Source organism: Haliaeetus leucocephalus, unplaced genomic scaffold (assembly GCF_000737465.1).
Source record: "Haliaeetus leucocephalus isolate CR32 unplaced genomic scaffold, Haliaeetus_leucocephalus-4.0 Scaffold167, whole genome shotgun sequence".
NCBI lineage: Eukaryota > Metazoa > Chordata > Aves > Accipitriformes > Accipitridae > Haliaeetus > Haliaeetus leucocephalus.
Genome location: NW_010972603.1, coordinates 46,582 through 60,622, shown reverse-complemented (window position 1 = coordinate 60,622; position 14,041 = coordinate 46,582). Strand labels below are relative to the sequence as shown.

General features: G+C 36.2%; 1 protein-coding gene across 3 annotated transcripts in view; it reads right to left on the bottom strand.

Moving 5' to 3' along the window:
• FER (fer (fps/fes related) tyrosine kinase) overlaps window positions 1-14,041 on the bottom strand; it is a 189,185-nt gene that overhangs the window by 129,553 nt on the left and 45,591 nt on the right. For all 3 annotated transcript variants that reach the window (XM_010563446.1, XM_010563445.1, XM_010563447.1), the window contains 3 exons: window positions 13,592-13,711; window positions 7,368-7,490; window positions 1,673-1,862 (listed from right to left, as the gene is read on the bottom strand). In XM_010563446.1, the coding sequence (XP_010561748.1) occupies window positions 1,673-1,862; window positions 7,368-7,490; window positions 13,592-13,711 (433 nt within the window). The remainder of the gene's footprint in view (window positions 1-1,672; window positions 1,863-7,367; window positions 7,491-13,591; window positions 13,712-14,041) is intronic.

Sequence of the window (14,041 nt, the reverse complement as noted above, 5' to 3'; positions counted from 1 at the left end):
CTTTTGAGTCAATTTTACTAGAACAGGATATCAATTTAATAGTTAAGCAAGACTTAAGTGGTATTTGCCTGTCCTAAATAACTTACTCAAGGGAAATCACCCAGCACTTAAGACATATTCCGTTATTTTTCATGGTGCATACAAATTATAAGACTAAATTCTCCTAAACCTAAACAGCAACATTTTTCTTACTCTCAGCACATTTAATGTATGTAAAAATGCATTTCTTGCATTGTTCTAGAAATCTCAGCATGTACTTTCTCTGGCAAAAAAAAAGATAAATTATCATGGATACCTTTTATTCCAAAGAAATCAAGAGGTCAGAGTTCTTCACTGTGCATTGTACATAGACACAAGGATTATTTTCTCCCACCCATTGGAAGAGACATTTGGACACCAGAAGACAGAATTTCAGAATCTTGAACTGAGGTGGAAGAAACAATCTAATTGAGTCTAATCTCATGATTAGACTCATCATCTCAACTAACCCTTACAGACAATATTCACTAACACTACTACAGGATATTACATGAAATAACAAACAAGATAGCCTACCCCCAAAAGATTCCAAGCCTCCTAATCTTTCACAATCATTATCCTGATCCGTCCTTTCTCCTTCTCCATCTTTTTGTGCTTTACCAACTCCTCCTAGATCATGACAAGCATACAAGCTTTGTAAAATAATGTTTTGTACCAGTGAAAATGGCAACCACCTGCTAGTGCCTTGTAAACTTTATACAGCAGTAGTGGAAGCAAGAGAATACTGACAATTAAGCATAACTGTAGAATGGGAATGGAAAAAAACAAACTTGGTTCCACAAATAGATAAAGAAAACAAAAGCATTCCTCTCAGAAACAACAACTTCATTACCATTTCACTGAGCTACTGCTCTGTGGGCCAGAAGAAATGGTAGGCTAAACCTCTAAAGAAAACAAGTCACAAGCATCTTGTGTATTTCAAACCTGATCCATAAAAGCAAACACTACTGCTTGTCCCTTTAGTAAACAGGTACTGTTTGTTTGCTTTTTTATGTGGCCTACTATCTCTACACATAGCTGCATACAATTGAGAAAAGAAGTCACACAAAATATTAGCAAAGTACTTATTTAAATTATATGGGGTCTCATCACAGCACAAAAAGTTCTTTTTGATTATTAAGAGCATGTAAACATTTAAAAATAGTTGCAGTGAAACCAGTGTTTGTTTCTGTTTAAAGAAAAGAGTAGTTACAGTACTTAAAATTAATTTCTCAATTACACAATGTGTGCAGTGATTCCAACAGCTTTTACTGTTAGTTTTCTATCTACAACTGGGAATGTATTCCTTCAACACAGCCAATGAAATTAGCAATAGCTACTCAGTCATGTTTATTAAATCTATTTAAGGATTTATACTTTTGATTATAAAACAGTCTAATAAGAATCTAAGCATCAAGTTTCCAAAAGACCAAACCAAATCCACAGATATACATAGGGTGTTGCAAGTTATTGCAACCTAAAAAAAAAAAAAAAATAATCACACAATTGTACTCTTTTTCTAACCAAATCTTCACAAATGCAAAGTGAAGTTTATTCACTTCAGTCATCCCTGTAAATCCCTTGAGACTCCGATCCCAGGACTAAAGTACAATAGCAAGGCTGCACAATTCAGTAAAACAGATGTGAAACTTACCATAGAAGTCACTGATCTGGCATCTTCTTCGTAATTCACTACAGGTGGTGGCTCTTTCCCATCATTCTCTTGAACCTTTTGTTCCAGGAGTTCTTTCTGGGCTGCAAATTTTGCCTCAGAGCACCTCAATTGCTGAACTGTTTGTTTAAGTTCTTCCAGCGCTTGCTTTTGGCTCAGCAAGAGGACAATACTTCAGAGAAAAACAGCAATCAATCAAAAAATATACATGATTTAAAATATATACTTTGTTTCATTTCAAAGCTACAAGACAAGGCAAGCAAACACCTACTTTGTCATTCTCTTTTCTCAGTCTATCACAAAAATCACATTGTAATAAATATAGATGAAACTACTATTTTCATCCACTTTTGACTGAAGCTATAAACACTAAGGTTCCCCATCCTTTAGAGAAGAAATACATTTTTAGGTTATGATTTCCAGTGATGAGAAATCCACTGCAAACCACATAATTGTTGTAATAATAATTTGCACTGTTAAACTCACCTTACATCCAGTATAAATTTGTCTGGTGTCAAGTTAGAGATATCTGTTGTCTCTAGTTCTAGACTGAAAGGTCCTCTACTGCATAAGTATTTCTGGACTGCATTCTAACATTCTTATGAAGCTAAATAAATTGAACTCTACAAGGAGCTAAAAGCAATTTTTTCTTGCCTTCTGCATGTTTTTATGGCTCTCCTCTGAATATCCCTCATCCCCCTGAATGTTGCAAGACAGACATAATTCATTCATTATTGAAGGACAAGCAGACCACTTAGAACATCTACAGGCACCTATTATCCCCAGGAACCGCCAATACCAAAGATGGACAGAAGCTGCCTAAGAGACAGAACCATCCACAGTACAATACAGACACCCTTAAAAGCACTTAATTGGAGCCCAGTGACATGTAGTCTATAATGAGATGCAGAGTCCTCACAGTCTGCAAGAACAGATGAAGGAGGTAGAGGGACCAGAACTATGAAGAATGAGGACAGTATAAAGAAAAATCGCAGTATTCTGTCACTCTGTATCTTCAGAACAATCCCTGGAAGACAGACCCTCCTGCAAGCCTTACCCTTGGAGAAAAAAAGAAATTTAAAAGTCATTGATACTGAGACTGTTCCCTCACAAACCTACGCTGAGACAAATGACTAATCAAACAGGTTTCAAAGTGATAAGGGACCCATCTGTCATAAAATCCTTATTGGTAGGAAAAGATAAAAATCATATCCCTATAGATGAGAATTGTACTAAGTCACCAAAGAACAGAACTCCATACAATCAGCAGAATGATCACTCATGTAAAAAGGGTAAGTATGATGTATGAAGACAGAATCAGAGGACCTAAAACTGAGGTTTGGCATGAGACTGCACACATTTAAAAGCATCCAACAAAGAAATGAACAATTATCCTGTCATTATCATCAAGAGCAAAGGGAACACCCTGTGAAAATAATGGCCTTACACCATCAGCAGGGCTTTGGTGAATACACATTGGCTAGAAGGACAACATCCCAAACACTGAATGGTTTCAACTCATCATGATCCGGAGATAAGACATACCCTGCAAGTTAAAAGTAACCAGCTATTCTCTTTCCTGAACTGTGGCAAGATAGATTAACACCTAATTGGTTTGCCCAAATCCAACACAAAATACTCCCCATCCCACCTATGCATGAGGAATCAGAATCTATAGAATTGTTTTCCTATGGCTTGCATGAGTGTAAACTTTATAAGTCCCTGTGGCCAGAAAGAGCTACTAGCAGCCTCACAGAGTGAGATCTTGTGTGAAGAAGCCCTGTAAGACCAAAACAGGGCAACAGGTTGCAAAGTGGTAAAAAGGTGAACTGAATCAAAACCCAAATATTTAATATGCTATCATGTCAGGAGCGCAAATGGTATGCTTGACATACACATATATAAATAAAATACAATTAAAACACTCCCTGTGTTGCAGGTGATATCTTAGAATCATAGAAACATTTAGGTTGGAAAAGACCTTCAAGATCATCAAGTCCAACCATCAACCATGCCCACTAAGCTATGCTCTGAAGTGCCTTGTCTACGCACTTTTTGAACACCTCCATGGATGGTGACTCAACCACTTCCCTGGGCAGCCTGTTCCAACACCTGACAACCCTTTCAGTGAAGAAATTTTTCCTAATATCCAATCTAAATCTCCCCTGCTGCAACTTGAGGCCATTTCCTCTCCTCCTATCTCCAGCCAACTGACAGAAGACACCAGCACCCACCTCACTACAACCTCCTCTCAGGTAGTTGTAGAGAGCAATAAGGTCTCCCCTCAGCCTCCTTTTCTTCAGACTAAACAGCCCCAGTTCCCTCAGCCGCTCCTCATAAGACTTGTGCTCCAGGCCCCTCACCAACTTGGTTGCCCTCCTCTGAACAAGTTCCAGCAACTCAATGTCTTTCCTGTAGTGAGGGGCCCAAAACCAAACACAGTACTCGAGGTGCAGCCTTATCAGTGCTGAGTACAGGGGGACGATCACTTCCCCACTCCTGCTGGCCACACTATTTCTGATACAGCCTAGGATGCCGTTGGCCTTCTTGGCCACCTGGGCACACTGCTGGCTCATATTTAGCTGGCTGTCAACCAGCACCCCGAGGTCTTTCTCTGCCGGGCAGCTTTCCAGCCACCCTTCCCCAAGCCTGTAGCGCTGCATGGGGTTGTTGTGACCCAAGTGCAGGACCCGGCACTTGGCCTTGTTGAACCTCATCCTCAGCTCATCCATCCAGCCTGTCCAGATCCCTCTGTAGAGCCTTCCTACCCTTGAGCAGATCAACCCTCCCTCCCAACTTGGTGTCATCTGCAAACTTGCTCAGGGTGCACTCAATCCCCTCATCCAGATCATTGATAAAGATATTAAACAGAACCGGCCCCAATACTGAGCCCTGGGGAACACCACTTGTGACCTGCCGCCAACTGCATTTAACTCCATTCACCACAACCCTCTGGCCTCGTCCATCCAGCCAGTTTTTCACCCAGCAAAGAGTACATCTGTCTAAGCCATGAGACACCAGCTTCTCAAGGAGTATACCACGAGAGACAGTAAAAAAATACCATCATTTGAAGGTGGGAAGGGATATTGGTGCCAGGATAATAGTACCAATACAGCTAAATATTGAGAAGGAACACAAAATCAGAGGCCTGGAGATACACTTCTGCACATGCCCTAATGAAAAATACAGTAAGTGCAAAGATCAATTTGTAGTGTTGCCAGAATTAGACACCAAGAAATGCTTTCATGCCCCAAATCAGACTGCCACTGCAAAGTCAGTAAACAGCTCAGAACTTGTGATACTGAAGCTGTGTCAGAAAGAAGTAGGCAGAGAGCTGAAGTCCAAACTGATTCAACTGAAGAGACAGAAAACGATTTTGCAGACTTTTATCATAATTTTTGCCCAGATAAAGCAGACAAGGAGATTTCCTCAGCACTGAAGGGCGAAGCTCAGCACCTTGGGTGAGGCTCAACAGTAACATAGGATCTAGAGCATTTGGAGTGGACCTCCTCATTTTCTTTCCTGACAACTGATTTGCATTGCATCAACAGAATGACCTCTGAACAGGCATGGTTTCATTTATTGCTCAACTACCTTTACCTTTCACCTGGTCTTTCAGCACTGAGGCCAGTGCCATATGCTATGACAGCAGTCAAGATCATGCAACAGTTGGATGAGATCTTCTAGGGACCGTAAGTACATGCAAAAACATCCTGATCACTCTGCACTGCAGTAAAAAGGTGAAAACGGTGTCTGTTGGAGGAACCATGACCAATGACAAATCAGAACTGGGGTGATTTCAAGGAAACTTTTATCTTACAACTAGAAATCTAAGCGAGATTTCATGCCTTTTAATAAGACCCTATAGGTACTGGTGCAGTCTGAACTGAAGTATCTCCTCAACACCACAAACATCTGCTACGGGCTCAGTCAAAGGAGCCTACCCACAGCAAGAACCACAGAGGTGGTCTGAACTATTCTCAGAGAGAGATAACTGATATTAAAAGAATACCGAAGGAAGAAAAAAAAAAAACAAACCCACCATCAAACTCATCTAGTTCAAATACAGTTTATCCTTTAAGTAACATGCAGCAAAGAAGGTAGGTCAAGAACCAGAAAATTGGAAAATATACTGTAAGTACATGTGAACTTCACCAAAGAAAGAACAGGAAAGTATCTAATCAAAACACTGATATCATATACATACATAAAGTTTTGGATTTGAATGAAATACTATCCAATGCATCAAGTGACAAGATCCCTTCAACAAAGAGCTTCTAGACTTCTTTAGTGAATGAAGACAGGATTACCTGAGGACTTACATTCCAATTCACTGGTATTGTTGTCCTGGTGTCAGCTGGGATAGAGTTAATTGTCTTCCTAGTAGCTGGTACAGTGCTATGTTTCGAGTTCAGTATGAGAAGAATGTTGATAACACTGATGTTTTCAGTTGTTGCTAAGTAGTGTTTAGACTAGAGTCAAGGATTTTTCAGCTTCTCATGCCCAGCCAGCGAGAAAGCTGGAGGGGCACAAGAAGGTGGCACAGGACACAGCCAGGGCACCTGACCCAAACTGGCCAACAGGGTATTCCATACCATGGGACGTCACATCTAGTATAGAAACTAGCAGGGAATGGGGGCAGGGGGATCCCCCACTTGGGGAGTAACTGGGCGTTGATCAGTGGGTGGTGAGCAATTGCCCTGTGCATCATTTGTATATTCCAATCCTTTTATTATTACTGTTGTCATTTTATTAGTGTTATCATTATCATTATTAGTTTCTTCTTTTCTGTTCTATTAACCCGTTCTTATCTCAACCCAGGAGTTTTACTTCTTTTCCCAATTTTCTCCCGCATCCCACTGGGGTGGGGGGGAGTGAGTGAGCAGCTGCATGGCGCTTAGTTGCTGGCTGAGGTTAACTGTACGACAACTGTAAACTAGTATTTATGACCAAATTTGTAAGGTTATGACTGATTGCAACAAGAATCAGAAAAACATCACTACAGACAGAAGGTTTCTTTATCTGTTGTATTAACTTCAGTTTACAGTGGGATGTGAACATTTTTTTCTTATCAGAGGTAGGAAAAAACCTAAAGATCTTGCCCAAGAATGACTCTTTATTATAATGTTTTATTTATGGCACTGTAAAACACTCATTAATCCCTCACCTTTATTATTTACTATGCAGTACTACAGGGTATCAGAACTACATTCAGTTTTGTAAACAAAATGCAATGAAAAATTAACTTAACTTGATGAGTTCCAAACATATTATTGCATAAGAAAGAGTACGTCTTGCACATGACTGTGAAAAAGTCTTTCACAAAATTATATCTACACATTTAACTCCATCAAACAGAGAGGTAATCTGAACTGACTCCTCTTCTTCCACCAATCTGAAGTTATAATACTAATCAAAGGTCCACTTCGTGAGCCATGCCAACACTATGACAATTATATTAAACTAATGGGGTTGCTTAGTTCTCCAATGAATTAGGGTCTGCAGTGTAAGGGTTTATTTTAGAGATGGAAAACTAACTTCTTGTTTTTCAAAACAATCACTTCTCACAAAAGCAGAACAAGATTAGTGGAGGTTATTTCTTATGTAAGTCTTAGGAATTGCATTATAGATGCTTTTCCCTCAAATTATTATATTTTGAAATTTCATTTTTACTTACTCAGACTTCTTTTCACAAGTCTTAGATGACTCTTCTATTTTTTTCTCCAGTTCCAACACAAGTTCCTCTTTGCTCAAAAGGGTTTGCTGTGTCTGAATCAGTTCTTCTATTACTGTTTTTAACCTGTAAGACATAGATTTCAGAAACCCATGTTGTGAATACACAATCGGAACATTGTAATTTTTCTCCTGAAGATGAAAAGGAGCATTACTCTTTAAATTATCTTACTCAGTGCTTGGTGATCTTTTTTGTGTAGATATACCTTTATATTATGTTATTAACCCATATTATTACAGATCCCATACTAGGCTCTGCCTACATACAAGGCTACAGAATGATCTGCTGCCTACAGGCTCTCCTATCAAGAAATTATTTTCCGGAACATGTGATGAGTTCTGTGAATTAATGCCTTCCTAATATATTGCTAATTCATGAGATGCTTTATGAAAGACAAAAGCCTTCCAACTCCTGAAGTACCTGTTAAATAAACACACAGAATCAGTAGCTGGGCTGTATTCATTTCTAGAAATAACAAAAATACAAGTTGACACTTCTCTTACAAGAGTGATCTGTATATTTGTCTCTACAATTAACTTTTTTAAAGCCTCACAACCTTTGGTTATGGTTAATTCAAAGGAAAGATAAAACTTGTACAGTAACACTCAATACTAACAGAGAAGAGCTTATTGCATATTAAAACCATTACTGACACTGCAATTATGCTGGCAAATATTCTAGTAACCAAAAAGTCAACAAATGTACAATAACATTTGCACTCTGAACAATGTGGAAAAACAGCTCACATAATGATGATTTCTAAAATGTGTATCAAAGTATATTTGTTGACTTCAAGCAATTGTTAAGCCAGGAGAAAAATTGTTTAAATAAATAAATACGCATACCTCAGTTCCTTCTCAGCATTCATCTATCCTTTAACTACCTTACTCTGCTTCCCCTGTATTTTCAAGCCCAATTTCAACTAAAAAGTTATTGAAGAGTGGAAAAAAAGCAAAATACATATAGTACTTATCACCACAGAGATATATTGCCCAAAATCATTCCAGATTGGGGAGTGGCACAGAAGGTCAACTGAGAGTAATTTACATGGACTGTAGATATCTAGGAGCCACATTCCATGTCCATATATATCAAACTGAATTATTTGATTCTAAACATTGAATTAGTTCTCCCTCCTCCTGATATATTTTATACAATGTTGATTAAATATATTCTTTATTCAGACAGTCCTGGATCTTATCTTGGAAGACTTAAATTACTATAAGAAAGCCATATAGCGAACGATAAAAGTTTATTTCCCAAATGAACAAGCATTTGCATGTTTTTATTTCGAGATAAGGGAAATACTTAAAACATTTCTCTCAAAGTAATATCCCCACAGCTCCCTTTTTAATAAACATTTTTATTGTTTTTAAGTTATCACAATCTGTATGCTGAACTTCTCAGAAATGACTATTTTCTAACACTGCGCCTCCAATTTAATATCAACTAACTTTTTTTTTTTTTCATACCTTGCTAAAAAAGTAATTACCAATTTTGTAACTGCAGATACTGCTTTTTTGATCAGCTTTCTAATCAAAATTTTAATCAACATTGTATTGGCTTAACAATTGATTTACAGGACGCAGATGTTACATGTAATGATCAAGTACCAACAATCAAGAAATTAAAACCAAATTAATAAGATTGTTCATCACTGGAAGGTATGAGTGTATACATGTAGAAACAACATATTAAACTATTTCACCATTTCAAAAATATCACATTTTATATTGCAGCACCAGATTTCAAAAATATCAGGTTTTATATTGCAGCACCAGATTGAAACAGAAAGTTGATGTAGTTCTTTAAAACATCTGAGATACTTTAGGATGTTTGTATTTATCTTAGAGAAAAAAAAAAAAGCAACCATATACACACTAAACTGGCTTGTCTCCTTGTATTCAAGCTCTATTTTTTATTTTAAACAATAATTTTCATTCAAACTGGCTAGAACTGACATCTCTGCATCTGCCTTGTATCATCCTGGTTGTGGTTTGTCAAAGGAAGTTTCTTATGGCCTTGTATTTGCCTCCTGGATAAAATTAGTTTACAGAAGGGTTTTTATTACTAACCAGTTAGTCACTATAATCCTTATTAGCTTTAACAACCACACAATCCCAAGTTGTCAGGTTTCAATGGTATGAGAACACATAAAATGAGACCAAAAACAACCTAGAAAGCAAACATCTTCAAACTAGGTTCTGGCTACCTGGAAAGCTGCCTTTCTTATTTCTTTAGTCATTAGCATGATTCTGCCTCAAATATCAGTAAAAATAAATGCTTGTGCTTATAGAACTTATATTTCAGAAGATTTTTAAAAGTAATTTGGATATTAATTCATATGCCCACTGATCAATACTTGCTTCATTCTGGTTGCCTCCTCTGAGTTTTTAATGCATGCGTCTTCAAAGTATAAACTTTTATTCTGTTATGCTTTTCAGAGTATCTAAGATTAGTGACAGTCATCAACATTTATCAGGAGACACCATACCTCTCTCATTACTTAGAAAGGTTATCTAGTCAACACTGACTTTTACTATGTCCCTCTGTCAAAACTTTATTCATAAATGTAAACTTACTTAAAAATGTAAAAGTGAGCCAGATTTCTCATTGTATTTCCTTAAAATATATTTTATGAAAACCTTTAAACAGTAATGTATGTAAAGCTGTCATTTTTCTCTCACATAATAAAACAACTGATTCAACCAAAAATTATTGATTCTGAATCAATATACAACTTTGAATCTACTAAAAGTCTGTGAAATAAATCCACTATGTATACTAGATTTATTATATTTGGTAGATCCTGAAGGTAGTTCTCCTCTGCAGAAACATGACATAGTACTTTGAAGATGCAAGGCCATGATCTCAATACTAAAGATCAACAGTCAAATTTCTGTTGTTTCAGCACATACAGAATGGATTTTTAAAAAGTCATCATCTATGGATAAAGGATATAATATCTTATTTGTGAATTTCTAGTCATACATAGTAAGTGGATGCAAATACTTGTGGGTTTTTTTTCGCTGTAGTGGTTTTAAAGCAAGACTGTAACAAAATATACCTAAAATGCAGTTAACAAGGTATATGAGCAAAGGCAGTTACAGAGAACTAAGCACTCCTAAAAGGAAGGGTTCTCACCCACACTAAAAAGCAATTTAAAAAAAAGGACAAATAAGATAAAAATAAACAGTTTTTACAGTGCCAGGAGCTAGTAAGGCTTCACAAAAATCTTCATTGCTTAATATGTTCATAATAATCCAAATAAAAGGACGGTTTAAAAAGTGAAAAACAATGCTGACTGTACAATGTTATTTGAGGTAGGGCAAAGGGGCTGAACGTGAAGAATACAAAAGGATTATTCTGGACCTCATGATACTCAATAACTGGACTGTCATTTAGAAGACTAATTTCAATGCATGTTGAAATAGCCAAATACACAGGAGGAAAAACAATCCAAAGCTTTATTTATGTAGTGAATGGCTCTAAGCTGACCATTACCACTCAGAAATGACATCTTGGAATTAAAGTAGATGATTCCATGAAAACACTGGCTTGAAACACTGCAGTGGTCAGAAAATCAAACAGAAAGATTGTCTAGGATTTTTTAAAAATAAAGCAGAACAAGAACACAGGAAACCTCAGTATGCCTCTCTCTAAACTATGCATCGGGATTACCTGTGCAATTCTGGTCATTCATCTCAATACCAATACAGTAACCTTCAAAACATTCAAATAAAGATGACAAGCATGATAAAGGATATGAGTAAGTTTTGTGGAAGGACAGACTAAAGCTAAAGATGGCTCTGAAAAAGAGATCACAGAGTAGGAGTATGACAGAAGTTTACATTATCATAGGTGGTAGGGAATAGATTGCTCCTATTCTCTTTCAAAACAAGAGTTTAAGAGCCATAAAATGAAACTAAGTGGCAGCAGGTTCACATAATATGAAGTTAATCTCTGGAATTCCTTGACCAAAAATTCTGTGGACAACAGAAACTTGTACATACTGAAACTGACTGGACAAATTCACAAAAGAAAAATATCTCTAAGGCTATGATAAAATACCTCTAAGGCTACTATAAACAAATACTACATCTGTCTCAAAACATTTCTAAGCTGAAAATTATGGGAGGTTGAGAGATCATTCTGAGGAAACAGCACGGCATGATCATCCTATTCTTGTTCTCCTCCCTAGACTTTTCTCTGTTGGCTCATGTAAGAGAGAAGAAAGTTTATTAGGTCAATCTTTGGTCTGACCTAATACACTTAAACTTTTTTGCTCAGAGTCCTAAATCTATACCAGAAAGCAAACACCTTAAAGACAGCAACACTTAAAAGAGCTATTTGATTGCTGTTCCAAAAATAATATCACACCATAAAATTTCACGCTGAAATTCACAGAGGAATTTAAAGTGGGTGAATATAAGATTTGTAACATGACACACTCGAAATTGTATTGAAAATGTATATATGTAGGCAAATAAGCAGACACACTTTTCTAAACACAAATATGTATTTCATCAGAATAATTTACTAGAAAAGTAGTATTTCATCTCTTTCACTTAGACGTGCTGATGTCTTATTTCTAAACAATGGGATACAGAAGACAAGCCAAACAAGAAGTTCTTTCTCTTGTTGAACTATGGAAGGCAGAATCTTTGAAAAATTGTAATACTTTATTGAAAAGGGAGATTTGGTATATATATTTTTCCTGTTACCATGCTGAAATACATCTAGATGTACAACATTTACACAGTTTAAGCAGGACTAATCTCAATTTAGTAATGATGCAGAATGTATTATAAATAGAAACATGTTTAAAGGGAAAGGAGGGCCTTTAATTATCGAGGGATCCTTTCATAAGACAGATGAAACTGCTTCAGGACAAAGGAGTCTGACAAAGGAGTCTGAAACTTCATATGAAAAAGGTTATTTCAGTACCTATTAAGGAATAAATTTACAAAAAGTAATCAGATTGCACAGGAAAAAAGAGAGGATGATTAATGACCTTGAAAAGGAATTAATCTGGAGACTCTGTCATGTTGAGAAAACACAGGGATTAGAATAATCTGCAGAAGTCACTGCAATGTGTTTACGTTTAAAATACCTCACTGCTATTAAGACTCACTACAATTTTGGTTTCAGAAAAACATACAAGAAATAAGGATCCTAGTTTGATTAAACAGATGAAAATTTTTAAAAAGCTTAAAAAAAACCCACAACACACCACTGATATCTTATTTGTATCAGTTATGCTTTCTAAAGGAAAAAAACTTCAAATAAGTCAAACACAGGCTGAAATACAGTAGAGACAACAAAAACATCATCGACCAATGAAATTCTGAATTTTCCATTTTAAATTGCTATGATCAATACAAGAAAATTTAAGTGTACAATTAATAGTTGCAATCTCACAAGTGACTGCTTCGGACCACTTTATGTCAAAAGTTGAGGCTGATAATGTAACAAGAACATAATAAACTCAGCAGGAGATTTGTTCCCCAGTAACAAATCTTTAAAGGTGAAGTTGGTAAAAGTAATGAAAAGATTTAACTAGGCAATATATTAATAAAATACATAGAGAGGTAGTTTATCACCTTGAATAGCTAAAAGCTCCATGAAATACAATACAACAGCTACACTTGTGTTAGTAAATTAATGTATTTTAAAGGTTATAATAATGAATAAGAATTTCCTTTGGAAAATGAAAGCAAACACTTACAAAACAAGCAAAAATTAATATATTCATGAAAATTTTCTGCACGGCAATTTAAATCACTGACTATATCACTGTACTCTGTAGCTTCATCAAAAGATTTCAGTATTTTTCCTAGAGTACTGAATGGGGAAGCACTTTTGGGAAGATGAATCAGTATGTTTCCAAGGAGGAGTCATGATGGATTTGGGGCATTGTATAAATTAAATGACAATGAGAGGAAGATATATTGAAAATGCTGGCAAGTGTTTGGGGGAACTGGGGAGGAGTATTTTGTGCAAAGGAACAACAAAACCAGCACAGGAAAGAGGCTATAGCGTGAAATATTATTTTTAGAAACTGGACCTTAAAAATGAGGACACAGCTATGCAATGATCTGAGTGAGCCTAGATACAATGTATAACAGCACTTCCAAAGGATGAAAAGTTTGTAAAGAAAGACTTACGTGACTTGTAAACTTTCTGCTGTTAGATTATTCCACATGATCTCATTAGCTTGAAGGTTTTCATTTTCTTCTAGTAAAGACGTATCAAACTCTATTTCTTGTTCAACAACTTCTGATGACCTAATTTAGTAAATAAATGTTATATTTTCAAAATTAACATATATCTTTGAGTAGATCATAAAGCAAATCATTATGTTTTGAATTATTTTAATAACTGGAATATATAGTTAAAATTACATATGAAATAAAAGGAAAGGTAGCGACTGGATACATATTCTTTTTCCTTGGAATAAAAAACATAGTCTTAAAATCATACCAGATAATAAAATGGCATACAATTCTTTGAATCAAGATCACAGCATAACCAAGGTTCTCAAGGGTTATCAATGTGAATAGGTCCACTCTTAGCCGATCCTGTTATAAACCTGCACATGACAATTACCAATTCAC